The 19,695-nt window shown below is 42.1% G+C and overlaps 1 protein-coding gene, 1 long non-coding RNA gene and 1 pseudogene across 2 annotated transcripts; 1 reads left to right on the forward strand and 2 right to left on the reverse strand.

The window, feature by feature from the left end:
• Positions 1–1,335: 1,335 nt before the first annotated feature.
• Positions 1,336–6,378, reverse strand: LOC116263909 (cysteine-rich receptor-like protein kinase 10; annotated as a pseudogene).
• Positions 6,379–8,506: 2,128 nt separating this feature from the next.
• LOC126410513 (uncharacterized) lies at positions 8,507–9,739 on the forward strand. The gene is made up of 2 exons (XR_007574621.1): positions 8,507–8,782; positions 9,457–9,739. It is a non-coding gene; the product is annotated as an uncharacterized LOC126410513 (long non-coding RNA).
• A 1,678-nt stretch (positions 9,740–11,417) lies between these two features.
• Positions 11,418–12,405, reverse strand: LOC116263656 (cysteine-rich receptor-like protein kinase 7). The gene is made up of 3 exons (XM_031643387.1): positions 12,288–12,405; positions 11,853–12,003; positions 11,418–11,768 (listed from the first exon to the last, which is right to left on the reverse strand). Exons 1-3 carry the CDS (start codon positions 12,374–12,376, stop codon positions 11,418–11,420), a joined length of 591 nt encoding a protein of 196 aa, XP_031499247.1. The 5' UTR covers positions 12,377–12,405.
• Positions 12,406–19,695: the final 7,290 nt, after the last annotated feature.

Consider the following 19,695-nt stretch of genomic DNA (forward strand, 5'->3'; position numbering starts at 1 on the left):
TGAACGTTGAATACCACAACATGGAATCATGTATAGGCATAAAATCAGGCACTTTCTTGAAAAATCAACTGTAAGGAAGACAAAACTAGTAATTTGGCTCGACAAGCAAGCCTAGATATTGCCCAAGTGCACTCGGGGGTAACTTAGATTCCCTTGTTCACAAGCTCTGTTCTTGTTTTCACCTTCGTTCAAGCTTTCAAAATGCATGTGTTCTTAGAATGAAGTCTGATAAGGAACAGTGCATTATTCTACCCAATATGTCCAATGTTTCAATACTGTTATGTATTACGGCACTAATTAAAAAATATATTGTATGTTAATGTTCACCATCATGTAGTTTTTTGGGTGACACTTGGAGAAAAAGTAAGATTTTGTAGTACTGGTAACTAATGTTATCAAAGGCGAAGCGTATCGGGTATCGGTCATGCCGACCTATACGTCGTATCATAAACGTATCGTAACGTCTCGTAAAATTAATTTTTTAATCTTTAAAAAATAGGAAAAAATCATAAAAATTCCAAAAAATCTAAAAAAACAAGAAAAAATAAAAAAAATGTATTTAAAGGAACATTCATGTATATGAAGTATGAAGTATGAACAACACATTCCAAAAATAAGAAATGAGACATTCAAAATAACATAATAAGCAATAGAAGAGAATTCGATTACATCACAATTCATAAGTTTAAAAGTCAAAACATATAGTTATCTTTTTTCATGATTCAACAATAATCCTCGTCAATCGTCCCCACCGTCTTCACAACGAGAAAGAAAACTTCTTCACCAGCAAAGCTTGATGCAAATGGAGAAAATCTCTCCCTCCCACGTCTTTTGTAGTGTTTAGAAACAAGAAAAGATAAAGAAAGAAGTGTAGCTTTTAAAAGAACAAGCAAAAAACGGGCTGTCGGACCCCTTTTTAATTTTTCTCCTGTATCGTACGATACGGGGGTATCGCCTGTATTGTGCAACACGGCCCCCGTATCGCACGATACGGGTGATACACGTACGATATGCATCCGTATCGCGTATCGAATGCGTATTGTATAGGTTTCTTCCTTCGACCTATACGATACGTATCGTACGATACGTGTGCGTATCGTACGATATGGATAACAATTGCTGGTAGCTCCTTGACCAGCGGTCAGCTCAAAATTGCAGCATGTTAACTCCACCAAATGAGTGATCTAATCCTTTCTGTCCTTCAAATAAAGAAAATCATTAAAGGGCATCAACAGGGTTTTATATAAATAAATATGCAGCCTGCATTTTCTTGAGACTATTTATCTGTGTTGCAAAACTATATGAAGATATTAAAGTACCTTCAAATGACCCAAATGAACAAATGGTTTCACCATAAGAGAATAACAACGTATTATTGATCTCATCATTAGTGGGAGATGAGCTTAGGCATTATATTGCACAACACTAAAACATGTTAATATGGAGGCATCTCCAGATCCTAATGAGATTGATTACAGACAAAGAACATGACTGCAACTCTGCAAGATACCATCCAAGGGTTCACAGCTCATACACTAGAAGAACAAGCGTACCTTGAAAGGCACGGGTATAGATGATCATCTCGACTTCTTTCTCTCATGAGTAGTTAAAAGCTTCAGTAAGAAGATGAACAAAGCTCTGAACAAATCCCTAATGCGGTTGAGCTCGTTTGTGCTCCCGAAGAAAGGTTTCTGATTTTCCAGGTAGGAGGGGCAGGAGGCAAAATGGATGGAAGAATCAAGGAGCTGTTTTCAAGCATCGCAACAACCTTGGACATTTTGGGCCTGCTTGATACATCTTCTTGGACACATAGCAGGCCAATATGGATGCACCTTAGTATCTCATCGTTATGACGTGTTCCTTCCAATGTTTGATCCACAACTTGCAGAGCCTTGTTTTCCCCCCAAAGTCTCCATACCAGGACCAAAACATGTATTATTTACTGAGAATAACAATAGTACTACCTGTATGGTGGAGAGCTTTATTGGGTTCTGAAGCTTAACAAAGACAGCAAATCCGAAATTACATTTGTACAATAATACCAATAATAGACAAAATTTACCTACAAAACAATAGAAGCACAAAAACAATGTTAATCACTTACATAATTTAAGAGATTTTCATCAGTATCTTGTTGAATTAAGGAGAAATTCTTTTTTCCACTTATGATCTCCAGCACCAAAACACCAAAGCTGTAAACATCTATCTTTACTGATACTTTTCCTTCAAGAAGATACTCAGGTGCCATATATCCACTGCAGAAAAAGAAGAAAATTCTGAAAACTATTATAGCTACAAACAGATATGCTTTCTTCTTAAGTTCATGAACAAGTTCGCTTTCATGTAAATGCATTAGGTGTAACTTTAGTAGGGAAAAAGATGGAAAAGGTATGAAACGACCTAATTCCGTGATTCAATTGTGAAATACATTTGTAATGATAATTGCCGGAAAGATTGATGATCATCTACGCTAGTTTTCATTTGTTGCTCCGATAGGAATTAATTGAAGCATACAAGCAATAAGTTAGTATCCCATAAGAATAAATGTTCGAAACAATTTTTGGCTACGCCATTGCAGCTGGAAATATGGATAACTCTGGAACTTGGGCAGAACCTACAAAACACATGTTAAGTTAATTTTGGGCTGTGGATGCTCGAAATACTTGTGTCAGTATATGTCTGAATTTTGCAAAGGCAGTAATAGAAATTGCGGCAACAAGCAACAACCAACTTACCGAGTTCCCATAACCTCAAGTGTATCGGTTTCTGTTTGGTCTGTGTCAAAGATCTTCGCAGTGCCAAAATCTGAGATCTTGGGATTCATGTCTGTATCTAATAAAATGTTGCTTGCTTTCAGATCCCTATGAACAATTCTAAGACGAGAATCTTCGTGAAGATACATAACTCCTCTGGCTATGCCATTTATGAGCTTGGAACGTACTGCCCAGTCCAACTGCATACGCTTTATTGGCTCTCCTTTGAATGCAAAACAATGAATAAAGGCATCTTGCGTTTATCCTTTACAGTAATGTTATATAACAGTTAAAAAATAAAATACAAACTATTTAACGGCCAACAACAAATTATATATATATATATATATATATATATATATATATATATATATATATATATATATATATATATATATATATATATATATCGAGAGAGAGAGAGGACCAGTGTGCCCTGTTTCTGAAGAACAACACTTGTTACTCAATCAAATGGTGGTATAGATAGACAGCCTTTGCGTTTGTATATCGTGCCATGTCTCATTTTTTGGATGTGAAATCATGAATTTTAAACCATATAATTGGATAGGTGTTAGCCGTTGATTTTCCCCCATTTGATTTTCCTTGTTGTACATCAAAAGGACTATGTACAACATCCATGGAACAGTTTGGGTCATTCGAGAAAGATGGTTTTTATGTTTATTCAGCAGATAGCATAACTTGTGGCGCATCTACTCCCTTGTTTATTATCATTACCTGAAAATGGCTTCGTGTGTTATGCAGAACTATATTATTCTTAGAATAATTTTCTTTAAATTTCTTGGGCGTTTGATACTACGAACTTTATCAGGGTGCACAGACTTATGCGAATTTTACCTATCGTACAACCATAAATCACAAAAAGGAAAATATTTTTAAGGAAATATTTTACCATTACTATTCATTACATACATTTTTTCCCAGAAAAAAAAACTCAAATTGAAAGATATCGCCTGCCACCTTCTTGTAACATCTATGCTCCCACCACTAAACCTTCAAAACATCCCCATGAGAAAAAACATAACAAATTGTCCAGACTACCGTTAGGCACATATTCATAGATGACACTTTCTCGTAACATCTATGCTCCCACCACTAAACCTTCAAACCATCCCTATGGAGAAAAAACATAACAAGGAGAAAATGAAACCATCTTACCGAAGAGAAAATTGTCCAGACTACCGTTGGGCACATATTCATAGATGAGTATCTTCTCTTCACCTTCCATAAAGCCTCCTAAAAGTCGGACAAGATTTCTGTCTGCACTTCATTGTCGAATTGCTTTGGACCATGCCCTGTATTCCGTGACAGCCTCTTTACAGCTATTTCTAGACCATCCAGTAGTCGGCCCTGACAAACCGATGGTTACTGAAGGAAATTAGCAAGCTTAGTAACTTGGTTTCAGTGGCATTTCACTCTCCCTCCCTCTCATTTCCTGACTGATGCTTCCTCACATTTTCATGTGCTGCATTGTTCAAACAGAGGGAAAGTAAAGGAGTAGTGAATATATATACCCTGTAAACTGCACCAAATCCTCCTTCCCCGAGCTTATTTCTGAGTGCAAAATTGTTGGTGGAAGATCTGGTAGTGGCCAGGTCGAATGTTGGTCCGTCCATCGGATCTGCTCTCCTAAAAGCTGAAGAGAAGAACTCCACATGTAAACCAGAAGGTAAACGGGTTAGTGGTCAGGGTGCTACTCGTCGAGCAAGACAAGGTAAATCTTGCCATTTAGGGATTATATCTATCATCCCAAGAATCCAACATCAAAATTGAGGTGGAAATATTGAAACATGCATGTTTGAAAAAGTAGTCGTCCAAATCCGTTGCGGGGACGTGTGATTCTAGACCCTGCTATGTTCAAATAGTGTAACGTATCGTTTTTTATTCTTAAAGTTTTGTGGGCAATTTGCGTTCAGTTGTACGGTTGAATTTTGAAGCTCAGCAAAAAAAATGACTAGATTAGCAGATAGCTGGCGAACTATATATATATATAATAACGAAAAAAGGAATATATCATAATTTGACAAAGTTGAAGCCGTCAACTTTAAAAAGATTTATGAAATCAAATTAATATGTAGACTTTGGGTAGGAGGAACATAACTGTTGGAAATGTTGCCCAAGGAAGAGGCTGGGAGATAGAGTGACTACCGACCATGTATGATTAAAATGTCAAAATTTAAGGAGAGTTTGGATAATGAGAACAGTTTGTTACTGTTTCGTAAATTTGTTGATTGATGATAAAAGAGTTGAGGTAGACCAAACGCTCTAGCTCCACAAACGCGGGGACCCACCGTGTAATTAATTCACCACATTGGCGGCCACGTGTAATTAATCACGCGCAAAGAAAAGTCGTTCTTGTTTCTACCAACCTTGTTGTTCCAAGGCTGCCTCCTCTTCTCCCATCCCGCTCAACTTCTTTCTCCAAAAGCAACAAAACTCTCTCTTCCACCAGCAAAACCCACAAATGGCGCATGTAATCGCGAGAACCGCAATCAAAACGGAGATGACAATCGCTTTTCCGATTATAATATTGCCCGTCCCTGCGATCCCGTGAGAGTGAGAGAGAATGAGAATTTAATTAGCCTGGGAAGAAGATATCCCCGAAGTTATAGAACGAGAGAGGGGGAAAGAGAGAGACTGGCCTGGCATAGTGTTGGATGCGCCATTTGATGGAGGAGATGGGGTTGGAGTGGTAGTAATGCCAAAAAAGAGCCGGGTATCATACCTTACACGGCAACTTCCCGTGACAATTTCACAGCCTTCCGCACCGTTGCAAGTCGATTGAATCTGGGAGCTGAGGTTATTCAAACATTCCTTGCAACCATTGAGGCTGGTGTCCCCGGTGCACTGCACCAGCTCGTATAGCGTCTCTAGGTTTGTATACGGCATCTCTCCCGTAGCAAACATCGTCCCTGAAGGCTCATTTGTCGCTTTGGAAGTGAGGTTACTCTTCAGCAGGCTTGCCAACTTGTCATACAAGGCTTTAGGATCTTCCGCTTTGCGATCGGCAGATGAACTAGAAGGAACTTCGACGTTTAGGCTGCCAAAGAAGTCGATGTTGGAGTAGCGGAGCTGGCACTCTTCATACCATATGGTTGCATCCAATGAGGCGCCGCAGTATACATGGACGATTTGGTCGGTGGAATTAGAGATGCACTTGTTGCAGGTCTCCTGATCAACGTCGCCCCTGCACTGAACCAGGCCCTAAATCCTTTCCGATCCTTCACCTGCGGTGGCCTTGGCAAAACCATGGGGATGGGCAGCGTTTGTCAAGTTACTAAAGACGCTGCGCACATTCATTTCGTACTCGCGTTTGGTGGCGTAATCGCCTCCAAAGCAGAGGCTACTGATATAGTTATTGCTGCTCATTGCACGGTCAATATGGAGGGAATGGTGGAGAAGGAGGAGGAAGCCAACTTTCAACCTGATTAGCCCCATTACAGAGTGAACCATCTCTAGCTACATCTGCTTGCTAGCCAGGGACTGGGGGAGGACACTCGGGAGTTCGTCCTCTTCATTTGCAGAAGGGGAAAAATTCCAAACCATGCATCTTGAAAGGCCCTCGTCTAAAAGATGACTGTCCTGCTGTTATCTTGGCAGACTTTTGAAGCGCATTCAAATTCTTTGAACTACCTTGAGCATGGTTATTTAATAAGGAAGTTGGGACTTCAATGAAAGCCTCTCTGGGAACTTACGCTCCCCAATTCAATAGGAAAGTTGGGACTCGCTTGAGCTTCCTTCGTCATGCATATTTTATTGTAAATTTTTCTTTTTACTTGCAGACTTGCTCATTTCTATTTTATGGATATCCAGTGACCAATAATGCAACTCATATACCTTTTCTCCAGAACTACTTACATGCGCCGTTGTGCACGCAACTTATATACAACTTAAGAGCAGGTGAGACATATTGGTAATTTTCTAAAAAAACCTTTTTTATAGTCTTTTTATTTTTTCTATTTTCATTTTTATCTTTAGAATAAGTTTTCTTTTTTAAAATCAATAAAAAGTATTCTTATCATTAACCATTTTACACAAGAAACTTCATGCACTAATATGGTGCATATAACAATGTTCATCTTTTCTCAAGGTTTCCAACCTTTTCAACCCATTTTTGGTATCCCTCCTTCTGTAATTGAAATTTATAGGTAATGCCACTTCTATCAATTGCAAGAATATTAATTTGCACAAAGTATGCTTACATTATTACACTACTAATTATGCTATAGCTATATATAAATATATATATATATTGCCTATGACTCCAAGCTACCCTTGCTCCCTTTCCTCACCATTAATGGTACACTGGGCTCTGTGGTCCAATAACTTATCATGGGTTCCAATCCCAGCCAACTTAATCGCCTCCATAGTGGTCACTTCAATTTTGAACTTTGTGGACCTCAACTTTTCAGACAGTAGTATTGTATAAACTTTCATTTCTTACGGTCCCAATGGTTCAAGAACTAACAATTCCAGCAGCCAGCTATTTCTTTCCAAAACCTTAATGGCTTTCATTGCTGCCAGCTAAGCTTGGGCCCATGTAATTCAAGCCCCTTTACCTATCCACTCTCTCTAGCCCAATTGGCTGGGTTAGTAACCACGTGTTTAGTTTGAGTCGTGGAGGATAATGGTATTGAAGAATGTTAATCATGGAATTAGAGGCACTACTAAAGGAACTGCTGACTAACAGTTAAAGGTTTGAGTTCCCATGTAGTTGTCATCTCTTGATTCATTCAAGCTAAAGCAGTGCTACCAGTTTGAATATACAAGTCAATGACACATTGATTTTGACTTTGTGAGCAATGCATGGGTACAACTGATTGGTTGGGTTAGGTGGTGTACGATAAGCACGTCCTTAGTTTGAATCCTAAAGGATGATGTTAACCATGTCCTTAGTTTGAGTCTTGGAGGATGATGGTATAGAAGAATGCTAATCTTGGAATTATAGGCGTTGCTAAAGGAACTGCTGGCTCTTTGGGAATCACCTTGACTTGCCTGACTCGGTTGCAGTAAAAATACGTCATGACCTGACTCAACCAAGTCGACCAGACCCAGTGACCCAATCAACTGCTAATCCAAGTTCGAACCACGAGACTCCCTTTTTAACAGGAATATCCATTCGAGGAGAGCTAATGTGGCCCGGTCTCCGGGCTAATTGTGTTTGTTCTTTCTGTTCCAGCTGGGACATTAAAAACAGAGTGTTCTCTTTTTGGCGTTTAGCAGACCTCTGAATAATTCTGTTATATAATGGACTTTTATCAGGATAAATAGGAAAATGTGAGTTCCCTTGCTTCCCAAATCGAACGCTGATTTTCCACCTGGTTTTGCCCTTGACTATGATAAATGACTCAGCAGTATTCAAGGCTTTGACAGCTTGAAATTTTGATTTTAGAATTAAAATTTTGAAAAACAAAATTCCACCTCAAACTGGAATTGCAATGAAAATTTTAGTTATCAACTTCTATAGAATCTTGATTCTAAAATTGAAAATGATGTGTTATGTAAAACAAGAATTAAAATTATACAACAGATGAATTAAAATTATCACGACACATGCACATTTGATGCATAGAAAATATACTGTGCATGGAAGGGATTTTGCACTTTTGGTACGATTTGTACCTTTGTAATCAAACGGAGGTAAAAAATCCCTGCCCAAATCGTGAGACCAGGGTAAATTTACCCTGGAACGGGAACTTTGTTTTGCCCGTTAGGACTTCTTCACTTACCGAGCGTATTGTCATCACAGAACAATGCAACGTCATTCTCTTCTCCTTCGTTTCTCTTTCTCATCACAAAACAGCCAGCGCGGCGATTGAAAACTGCCATCCACAACTCCCTTGCCGTAGACATCTTCACAGATGTCATCGGTCTTCTTGCAGGAGTAATACCCATTCTGAGGCATCTCTCACACACACTCCTTCATCCCACAATTTCCTCACAACCCAGACGCAAAACTGTAAAAAAAGCCAAAATCCGAGTGGAAAAAATGACAATGGAAAACGCGTATGGTGAGCCCCCTACACTATCATCGCCTTTTCTCCCTCTTCGGCTTTCCCCTTTGTCTCTCTTGCTAGAGAAGGGGGGTATTTGTTCATTCGCCTCTTTGGCCTCCTGGAGTGCTACTTTCAAACAACCAAAAAAACCGTGGAGTGCTACCTTCGTTTTCTATTTGCCCTTTTTAGGCTTTTATGATTTTTGTTGTTCGACTCAAGATAGAGGAAGAGAATCCATTAGGTTATGTTAGAGATTCTCCCTTGGTGATGCAAACGTTTATATAGTTTCTGTCTACTGTGGGGTACTTTCTCTTTAGCAGGTCATGAAATACTTGTTTCACTGTTGTTGATTATTCCCCAATTTTTATCACTTATGCCTGTGCTTTTCTGTTATTGAATATTTTTGTTCATTATTGCTAGTGCAACTTCAGTTAGTCTACTAACGGATTGCTATAGCATGAAAAATCGAGAATATTTTATAGTATTTGTCATCATATGCTGCTTCTCTTTCGTTTCTTGTATTGTTCCTAGAAATCATTATAGGTTATAGTTTCACTGTTACTTATCTGAAGCACTTCGGACAAAAGCACTAATGTTTGTGGTCAAATTCATCTTTGGTTTTTGCATTTCCTAATGTATCCATGTAGCTGTTTTTAGTTTATTCTTATGATCTATGATTTGTCTTTCAGCTTGATGGGGCTGAAATGAAGAAGAAAAATAAAGGTTCTGGTCGTTTTCCAGTTGGTAAGAAGAAAGTGAAGACAACGCTATCAGCACTTGCAAAGGCAAAAGCTGCACAAGCAATGGAAATTGACAAATGAGATCAGTCTCAAGGATTGGTGGCTCCATTGTACCTCTTTCTGGTTATATGGGAATTTTATTGTCAGCTATTCATCTTCCCGTCACTGAGCGTCTTAGTGACGGGAAGAAGAAGGTATTTAACTGATATTGTGCACTAAGTGCTTTGTTTTATTTTGCTCTTGTTACTCAAGCAGCCTCTCCTTGTTAGTTACGAGCTCTGCAAGCTCTGCAATCAATCGTACACAAGATCTACACAAAGATTTTATCCACCCAAAATTTTCCATGTCCAGTAAACACCTAAGTTTTTTTCTCGAAAAGAAATTCTGGGCCATCAAACATGGCCTGGATTTGCAAAAACTGGAAATTTTTTGCCGTACATTTTCCTTGCATTTTTTTTCTTGAAGAAAACTCCACCTAAAAAAATTCTGTGCCATCAAACGGGGCCTTAAGGACGGATAAAAAAAATTCTAAAATTCTATAATCACAATTTCACTTCCTAGGACAGAATCACAATTTAAGAATTTTTATTCAAGAATGAGCCCATAATTTCAGAATCAACTATTGATAGTGGCTTTAAAGGCAGGGGGTGACCATAAGAGATCTTTAAAAGTGTACAGAACCAAAAGGAGTCGTAGAAGTCAATCTGATGATATCTTGTGAACCTAAGATGGCTATGGGTATGGATATGTAAATCCCTAACAATAGGTATGGAGGCTTAGAGGTTATTTGACAATAAGAACAATGTGCAAGTGCTTTATGAATTTGTCTCAAAATTTGCAGTAAATTTTAAAACAAATGTCTTATTAATTTACACCAAATTTTGAAGCTGAAATAGATTCATGTAATACTTTCATAATGTCTCTGTTACCAACAACCCCTTAGAGACTACAATAAATTATCCGGCATATTTGGGGGAGAAGACTGCCCACGGACAGTAAACACGTGAATTGTTTGTTTGTGGGGACTACCTTGGCATGTAGCGGAAAATTTTGCTGCACAACCTCATATCTAGGGGTGGAGCCAGGAATTTTTTTAGGGGCGGGCCAAATGGAGGTTGGGTTTTGTGGGTTGGATTTGGATATGGCCAAACTGAACTCACATTAAAAAAAAAAAAAATTAATTTTTACACTATATATCTATATTTTCATTTGGTTGGGTGGGGCTATGGCCTAGGTGCCCGCCCCCCCCCCCACCCCGGGGCGCCCCTAACTCATATCGGTTCAAAAGTGTTGACGACCGGATGCTTGCAGGAAGCCGACCAACCGGTGTGGGTGAATTTAGCTTCCAAAGGGAGGACTTGGTCAAAACCTATGGCTGTATGAGAGATGCAGAATTAGATGGTCTTCGCCTTCCTGGGATCTAGTGAGCTAGGCTTCCTAAAAAAAACAAGAGGATTCTATTCAATATTGTAGAGCTTCAGGTGTAATTAAACAACATACCAACTCACTTACCATGATATTGCACCATGTACATTTTTTCATCGGGACATCTATGCGAGATACTTGTGCCTTTTTATTTCTGCTACAGAATACCAAAAGCACTTATCTCCTTGCATAGTGGATTTGTTGGTGAACCAGACAAGTTGTAATACTTGCACTACTTCGTTGTCTCTTCTACCATAATAACACCGTGCACCCATTTTCTATTTCATCAGCCCAGAGTGATTAAAATTCAAACTTTATATAATTCCCTTAATTCTCTAGACTAACATGCAAAACCCAGAAAGAAATTGTAAATGTTAGATCATAAAATTTGTGTCAATCAAAATACAAGGACTGGGTTATCACCCCGTGGCCAATCCATCTCCCACAATAATTCCAAATTGAAAAAGGTCTTTAAGTAGCATTTGTTATCTAGCTTCAACCTTGGAAATGGTCATATCATTTTCAGATTTTGGGACTAAACCACTCCGTGACATGTCTGACTCCGTTCTTGCTGCAGATGAGGCAGTCTTTGAGGTGTCTGAGTACACTCTGCTTCTCCCCAAAATGAAAGCAGGAGCCGAAGGCGCACGAAGAGTCAAAGAGCTGCTACTGAGCATGAGAACAATAGACGACATTGTTGGCCTTCGTGTTGCATCCTCCTGAATGCATAGCAACCCAATATGGATGCACCTTGTCACTTCACTTCCGTCGCTTGAATGAGTCAGTGATTCGTCTAATAGTTCAGTTGCCCTGTTTTCCCTCCACAGCCTCCACGCCTGTGTCATTTCCACATAAACTTAGAAATCTGAAGTAGCATATGTGCATACGAAATTAATCTGTTGTTGCAACAAAATGCTTACATAGTCAAGCAGGCTTAGACCATATTGTGAATGAGGGAATGAAGAGTTCTTCAGGCCACTAATAGTCTCTAGCATCAAGACTCCAAAGCTGAACACGTCTGACTTGACAGAAAATTGGCCTTGCATAACATATTCCGGTGCCATGTAGCCACTGACAAGAAAACAAAGTGAGCTCAATTTTTATAATTTGTGGCATTCCAAACGTTATAGGTCAGTCAGAGAGGTTTCTATATGGGGAAAAGAATGAATTGGCTGAAGTCCTTATGGTGTTAAAGGGATCTTGTTGTTTGTAATTTAGTGGCATTTTACCAGCGGAGGCCAGTTAGGGAGCATTCTACAGCGAGAAAAAAATGAACTGGCAGAAGCTTACGTAGTATTAAAAACTTTCGTGTACAAGATCGGTATTTGACATGGAGGTTAGAATACAGAACTTACTATGTGCCAGCAACTTTACTCGTCTTGCCTTGTGTTTCTTCCACTCCAACAAGGTTTGCCATGCCAAACTCTGAGATCTTAGCGGTCATATCCTGATCTAGATGATGATTTTAAGTCGAGAATCTTTATGAAGATAGAGAAGTCCTGTGGCAACGCCAGATGTTATTTATTCACGTTGATGAAGGGTAAATGAGTGAACGACACAATGCACCAAAGACCACGGCAAATATTCATAAATGGCACTTTCATGAATCTAGGTTAGTTTTTGGATGATGAAAATGAACTAGTGCATCATTGGACAACCAGGTTGAGGCATAGCCTGTATCTAATTCAATGTTAATCCAGTGAAAGATGCGATCTGGAAGCACAAGAGGGCATAATAACCGGTAAGAAACAAAAAACAGAAAAAAATTGTTTTGTGAGATTCCACCATATGATTTTGGGAATGCCAATTGAGAGCCTTCACGAGTAAAACATGGAGGCAGCACTGTTAAGACAGTGGGCACTGTTGTTTTAGTTGCTCAGATAAGGAGAATAGATGGTCGTTCAAGAACGTGAAGCAGTGTCCTTAATTAGCAATGTCCTTAATTATAATATACCGGTTACCCATCTTAAGAAGGAAATCAAGGTTACTAACAACAGCACATCTAATTACTATTGGTAACTTGGATGCTGATATCTGCAGAAGACTGGACGCTGTGAAGTCGTTTGGTCCACAAATGAACCGAGATGACTAACCAAATAATAACTTGTCAAGGCTTCTATTGGGTACGTATTCGTAGATGAGTATCTTTTCCTCCCCTTCAATGCAGCAACCAAGAAGGCGAACCAAGTTCCTGTGCTGAAGCTTTGCCACCAACTTCACCTCATTCTTGAACTCAGTTGAGCCTTGACCCGAGTTCCTCGACAACCATTTTACTGTTATTTGCTGTCCGTTGACAATTGACCCTGAAGAAATCCCATTCAGTTTTTTTTTTTATACTTTTTATGAAATTCTACTGAAATTTATAAAACTGATATTGGTATGCAATCTCAAGTAGATAGGGGACCATTACCTTGTAAACAGGACCATACCCTCCCTCCCCAAGTTTGTTGGCATTGGAAAAGTTGTTTGTGGCAGCTCTGATGACGTCCAAGTCAAAAACCAATGAGAAGTTGCTTTCAATTTCTTCGTCACCATAACCTGAATAGGAATATTTAATCTTAGCAACAGGAATCTTGGCGAAGCTTGGTAATGTTTTTCTTGTTGGCTTTCTTGGAAAATAAGAAAAATGTCAGGAGGCATAAAAGTAATGTTGATGGAACCAAGACAGAGACAATGATCATCGTGCTTGTTCTTGACTTGCGGGGACCTGCATGTATTTATACGGAAAATGTTGGTGTTCTCCCGCGATTCACACTCAATCCCTCTCTTTTGGTAATGGCAAAATGAAGAGAGGGACCGTAGGCTGCAACACACCAACGAGGGAAAGGGCAGAGAGAGGGAGCAGCTGTACACGGGCAGAGAGAGAAGCAAGCTGCGTCTAGGGCAGCGTGAGAGAGAGAAGCAAGCTGCGTCTAGGGCAGCGTGAGAGAGAGAGTCAAGGACGGCAGGAGAGAGAGAGTAAAGAGCGAGAGAGGGAGGGAGAGAAAGATGGAAACTTTCTTCTCCTCTTTTGGCGTTAACTTCTCGACAACTCATTTTAGTAAAAAAAGCTAACATTTAAAGAGAATAAAAAAAAACTGAAAAACTTAACGAGTAAGTTTAGCAACTCGTAGATCGTGCTTTCTCACGATCCCTCCGCTTCAACTTTTTCAGCTTCCACCATTTTCTCCACTCCTTATTAACTGCCCATGATTTGAAACCGCACACACTTTCTCTTGTTTTCACTTTTCACTCCTTCACGCACTCACGCTTTTCCCACGAGCTCCACACGTTCTTACGAGCTCCTCCACTTCAGGAGTTAGAGCAACAATCTCCCCCCTAATCCTGATGTGGCCCGAGCTCTTGAACACCAAGTACGTGTCGCATTGTTGCCAACTTTGCCGCTGATAATGCCTTTGTCATAAGATCCACTCGTTGTTCATCTGTGCGTACAAAATCCACAATAATATGTCATCTTTCGACACATTCTCGAATGAAATGGAACTTTGTATCAATGTGTTTACTACGTCCATGAAAAACTGGGTTTTTCATCAGTGCGATTGCGGACTTGTTGTCCACATACAACTTCACCACTTGCGGCTCTCTCCCAATCAGTTCGGCCAAGAGTCCTCTAAGCCAAAGTGCTTGACATGCCGCCGCAGTTGCTGCCATGAACTCAGCCTCGCATGAAGACAGAGCAACGGTCTTCTGCTTTTGCGAGTTCCATGAGACTAGGCTTTCATTTACATAGAACGCCATGCCTCCGGTGCTTTTCCGATCATCGACGTCGCCCGCCAGGTCACTATCCGTGAACCCGACAATCACTTCTTCTCCTTTTCCTCTGGTGTATACAAGACCGAAGTTGATTGTGCCTTTCAAATAACGCAAAATCTGCTTCACTGCTTTGTGGTGCATCACTATCGGTCTCTCCATGAATCTACTAGCTACACCGACAGCATACGAAAGATCTGGTCTTGTGTGGAGAAGATACCTTAGACATCCGATGACTCGTCGATACTCAGTTGCATCCACCGGTTGTCCTTCGGGATCCTTGTTCAACTGTGACCTTGGTTCCATAGGGATTTTAGTAGGATTGCAATCAAACATGCCAAATTGAATTATTACCTTTTTGGCATAGGCTGCTTGTTTGATCCAGATACCGTCTTCACCTTGTTCCACCTCAATCCCAAGGTAATAGGTGAGCAGGCCGAGGTCGCTCATCTCGAACTCAGCCATCATCTGCTGCTTGAATGATGCGATTGCCTCCGAATCCTCCCCTGTTACAATTAGATCATCAACATAAACTCCGACGATGATACCGGTACGGTCTTTTCCCCTCGTATACATGGCTTGTTCAAGCGCGCACTTTGAGAACCCAAGGTGTTTCAGGCTTCGATCCAGCTGCGTGTTCCAAGCACGAGGTGCTTGTCGGAGGCCGTACAATGCCTTGCTTAGTTTGAGCACCATATGCTCCTTGTTCTTCACCGTGAAACCTTCTGGCTGAGTTACATAAACCTCCTCCTCAAGTTCGCCATTGAGGAATGCTGATTTGACGTCGAGGTGATGAACTTGCCACCCACGGTTGACTGCGACGGCAAGGATGACTCGCACGGTGTCGAGCCTGGCGACTGGTGCAAACACCTCATCGAAGTCGATCCCTTGCCATTGAACATAGCCTTTTGCGACTAGTCTGGCCTCGTGCTTGATTACCTCTCCGTCTGAGTTTTTCTTTAATTTGAACACCCATTTGAGTCCAATTGCTTTGGTTCCAACCGGTAGGGTTGTCAGCGTCCAGGTCGAATTTTTTTCAATGGACTCAATTTCCTTGGCCATCGCATCCACCCATGCCGGTTGTCCCATTACCTTTTGGTAACACGATGGCTCCTCTATTGCCGCAAGCATGGCCTCTTCTTCGACGTCTTCATCATCGAGCTCGACATGCCGAGCGTCTCGCATGATATCATCGATATGTCTATACCGAACGGGTCCGTCATTACTGTCCTCCATCTCCGACGTTGCGGCAGTTTCATCCGCCAGCAATCTCCGAGCCGGCGCCACCACCGGCGTTGCTTCGCCACCCATCGGTGTCGATGAAGAAGTAGGGTAGCCTAGATCCATGGATAGCGACCTTCCTGCTTGTCCGCTTGCAACTGAGTTGTCCACTGTTGATTCATCCTCAACAGTGAAATTCGACGAATCACTGCCTCCTGCATCCATGTTCTAATTCCACTTTAATTTTTCTTCAAATTTAACATCACGACTTACATGGATTCTCCCGCGCCGCAGATCGAATAATCGGTGTACCTTGCAGCCATCCTCGACGCCGAGATACACCATTGGCTGGCTGCGATCATCAAGCTTCTTGAGGTGTGGTGTTGTCACCATGGCATGCGCCGTGCAGTCGAACAATCGAAGATGTGCAAGATCCGGCTTCCTATGCCTCCAAGCTTCATACGGGGTGCGCTCGCCCATGGCCTTCGTAGGCAAGCGGTTCAACAGGTAGACTGCGTGTCGTACCGCCTCTCCCCAAAATCTTCCCGGCATGCTCATGCTCTTGAGGAGAGATCATGCCATCGCCATCACCGTCCTGTTCCTCCTCTCCACCACACCGTTTTGTTGTGGTGAGTATGGCGCAGTGAGGTGTCGCGCAATGCCCGCCTGTTCACACACATTGGCGAACTCAAGGGAGAGGAACTCGCCTCCATGATCGGTTCGGAGCGTCTTGACGTGATGCCCGCACGCGTTCTCGGCCAGCGCCTTGATCTTCATAAACACTGAGCATGTCTGGTCTTTTGTTCTGATCACGCACAACCACATCCAACGAGTGAAGTCATCAACTATTAGTAAGAAATAGCTATTATCGGCAGGGGTGGGTGGCGTGATCGGGCCGCAAAGATCAGCGTGCAAGAGTTCGAGTGGCTCCTTCGCTCGATAGATGGCTGCCGACGGGAACGATTGTCTCGTCTGCTTCGCCACCAAACACTCTCGGCATAACTGAGCGGGATGAGAGATAGGCGGTACCCCGGTTGCCATCTTCTTGTTTACAAGCATCTTCAATGCTTGAAAGTTGACGTGGCCGAGACGAGCATGCCACAACCATGCCGGATCCTCGAGGTTTGCCAAGAGACACACTGTCCTTGCAATCTGCAGCTCGATGCGATAGAGACGATTTGGCGTGCGTCTCACCTTCATGATCAACTGCCCTGGATTTTTGACCAATACCTCTAGTTTGTCTTCATCCATAACCACCTTGTGGCCCACCTCAGTGAGTTGCCCGAGACTCACAATGTTGCTGCGAAGCTTTGGAATATAATATACTTCCTGGAGCAGCCATTGATCATCATTTTTGCATTTAAAAAGAATTGAACCCTTACCCATGATCTGCACCGATGAGCCGTCGCCGAACTTCACCTTGCCGGTGATTGCCTCGTTCAACTCCATAAACTTGACCTTGTCTCCGGTCATGTGGTTGCTGGCACCGTTATCCAGGTACCAGGTGTCGGTAGTTTCTTTACCGTGCTCGGTCCCATGCAGTTCGGGCCATACTTGCTCTTCATTCAGCAGGACGGCTTCCTGTCGTTCCTGCCATTCTTGTCTCTCAGGTGCAGCGGGCACTGCTTCTTCCAACTCTGCAAGCAACAGAGTTGGTTCGGTGTCGTCAGTTTGTGTGAGATGCGCCTCTTCCTTCTTTTTGGGAGCCTTGCACTGGTTCGCATAATGCCCCAATTCGTTACAATTGAAGCAACAGATGTGACTCTTGTCACGACCATCACCTCCAGAGCCACCTGCTCTGTCTTTCAGTGGGAAGTCGCCTCGTCCGCCTCTCCCGCGCCCTCTACCGCGCCCGCGACCACCCCGGTTGCGAGCACCTCCTTCCCTGTGACCCGTCTCCTTTCGGGTCGAGGACGTGTCGCTGCCGCTTCTCTTCTGTCGTGCCTCCCACTCAGCCTGAGTGAGAAGCAGTTGCGCATCGCCATTGCCACCGGTACCGAATGCTCAGGGACGAGAGCGTTCTTCGTACGTCTTGAGTCGTCCCACAGCCTCTTCAAACAACATTGTGTCGAGGTCGCAAAATTGCTCTATGCTCGCGATTACGCTAAGAAACCTATTTGGAACGGTGTCAAATAGCTTCTTGACTAAGGCGACATCGCTTAGGGTGCCCCCTAAGTTGGCATACCTGACGGACATTCCGGTGAGTCTGCCTGCATATTGATCCAACGACTCTCCTTCTTGCATCCTCATGGCATCAAAGTCACTCTTCAACGTCTGTAGGCATGCATTCCTCACGCGATCTGCCCCGACAAATCTCGTCTTGAGGCAATCCCAGACCTCCTTCGCCGTCGCCTTCTTTGCCACTTGCATTAGGAGATCCTCTGGGAGGGCTTGGAGAAGATGCGACCTCGCCTTCTTGTCCTTCCTCGTGTCGATAGCCACACCGGCCGTCGGCTCGACTGCCTCCCAGACGCCTTGATCTTCCATCATGGCCTGGACCCTAATCACCCAGCTGGTGTAGTTGGTCGCCGTGAGCAGCGGATATTGGAACGTACCACTGGCAATCTCCCGTGCTGCCTCGTTTGTGATGATCAACATCGGCTTGAATCGAGGGAGCTTTGGCATACAACCTGGCTCTGATACCAAATGTTGGCGTTCTCCCGCGATTCACACTCAATCCCTCTCTTTTGGTAATGGCAAAATGAAGAGAGGGGACCGTAGGCTGCAACACACCAACGAGGGAAAGGGCAGAGAGAGGGAGCAGCTGTACACGGGCAGAGAGAGAAGCAAGCTGCGTCTAGGGCAGCATGAGAGAGAGAGTCAAGGACGGTAGGAGAGAGAGAGTAAAGAGCGAGAGAGGGAGGGAGAGAAAGATGGAAACTTTCTTCTCCTCTTTTGGCGTTAACTTCTCGACAACTCATTTTAGTAAAAAAAGCTAACATTTAAAGAGAATAAAAAAAAACTGAAAAACTTAACGAGTAAGTTTAGCAACTCGTAGATCGTGCTTTCTCACGATCCCTCCGCTTCAACTTTTTTAGCTTCCACCATTTTCTCCACTCCTTATTAACTGCCCACGATTTGAAACCGCACACACTTTCTCTTGTTTCCACTTTTCACTCCTTCACGCACTCACGCTTTTCCCACGAGCTCCACACGTTCTTACGAGCTCCTCCACTTCAGGAGTTAGAGCAACAGAAAACACACAATTGTTGGAGTTTGTGGCAAGAAATTTTTTTGAAATGAATGTAAGAAAAAATAACATGCAATTGCTGCATGGATGCAAGAAATCACTCTTAAAACCGGAGGGGAAGAACGACAGCCCATAAACAGGAACACTTACATCCAAGCAAAGTAGAAACAAGTGATGAAACAGAGCAAAATGAAGTCTTATAGTAGAAACGGGTGGTGAAAAAGAGCAAATGAGCATTTTTCATTAATAATGAACCACAATCTCATGCTTTCCGCAAAGCAAACCATGTTTCAAGAGAACAGTTTGAATGTTCATTTCATATAAGAATAATTAGCTTAGGAATTAAGCGATTTAGATAAGCAATGTGATTATTACCAGTCAAAGTGTTGGGCAGAAAAGCAGAAAAACAAAATAAAGCACAACAATATTTCAAACTAATGGAGAAAAAAGAAAACTAAAACGCAACAGTACTACAGAAAACTATGGAAGAAAACAAAAAGCTCGAGTAGAAGAATAAAGTTCTCATCCGTTGATATATAGAAGAAACTGTTAGCAGCATCGACAACACCGATCGCTGATTTGGCAGAGTTCATGCTTTTAAA

The sequence above is a fragment of the Nymphaea colorata genome, chromosome 11 (genome assembly GCF_008831285.2).
Source record: "Nymphaea colorata isolate Beijing-Zhang1983 chromosome 11, ASM883128v2, whole genome shotgun sequence".
Classification (NCBI taxonomy): Eukaryota; Viridiplantae; Streptophyta; class Magnoliopsida; order Nymphaeales; family Nymphaeaceae; genus Nymphaea; species Nymphaea colorata.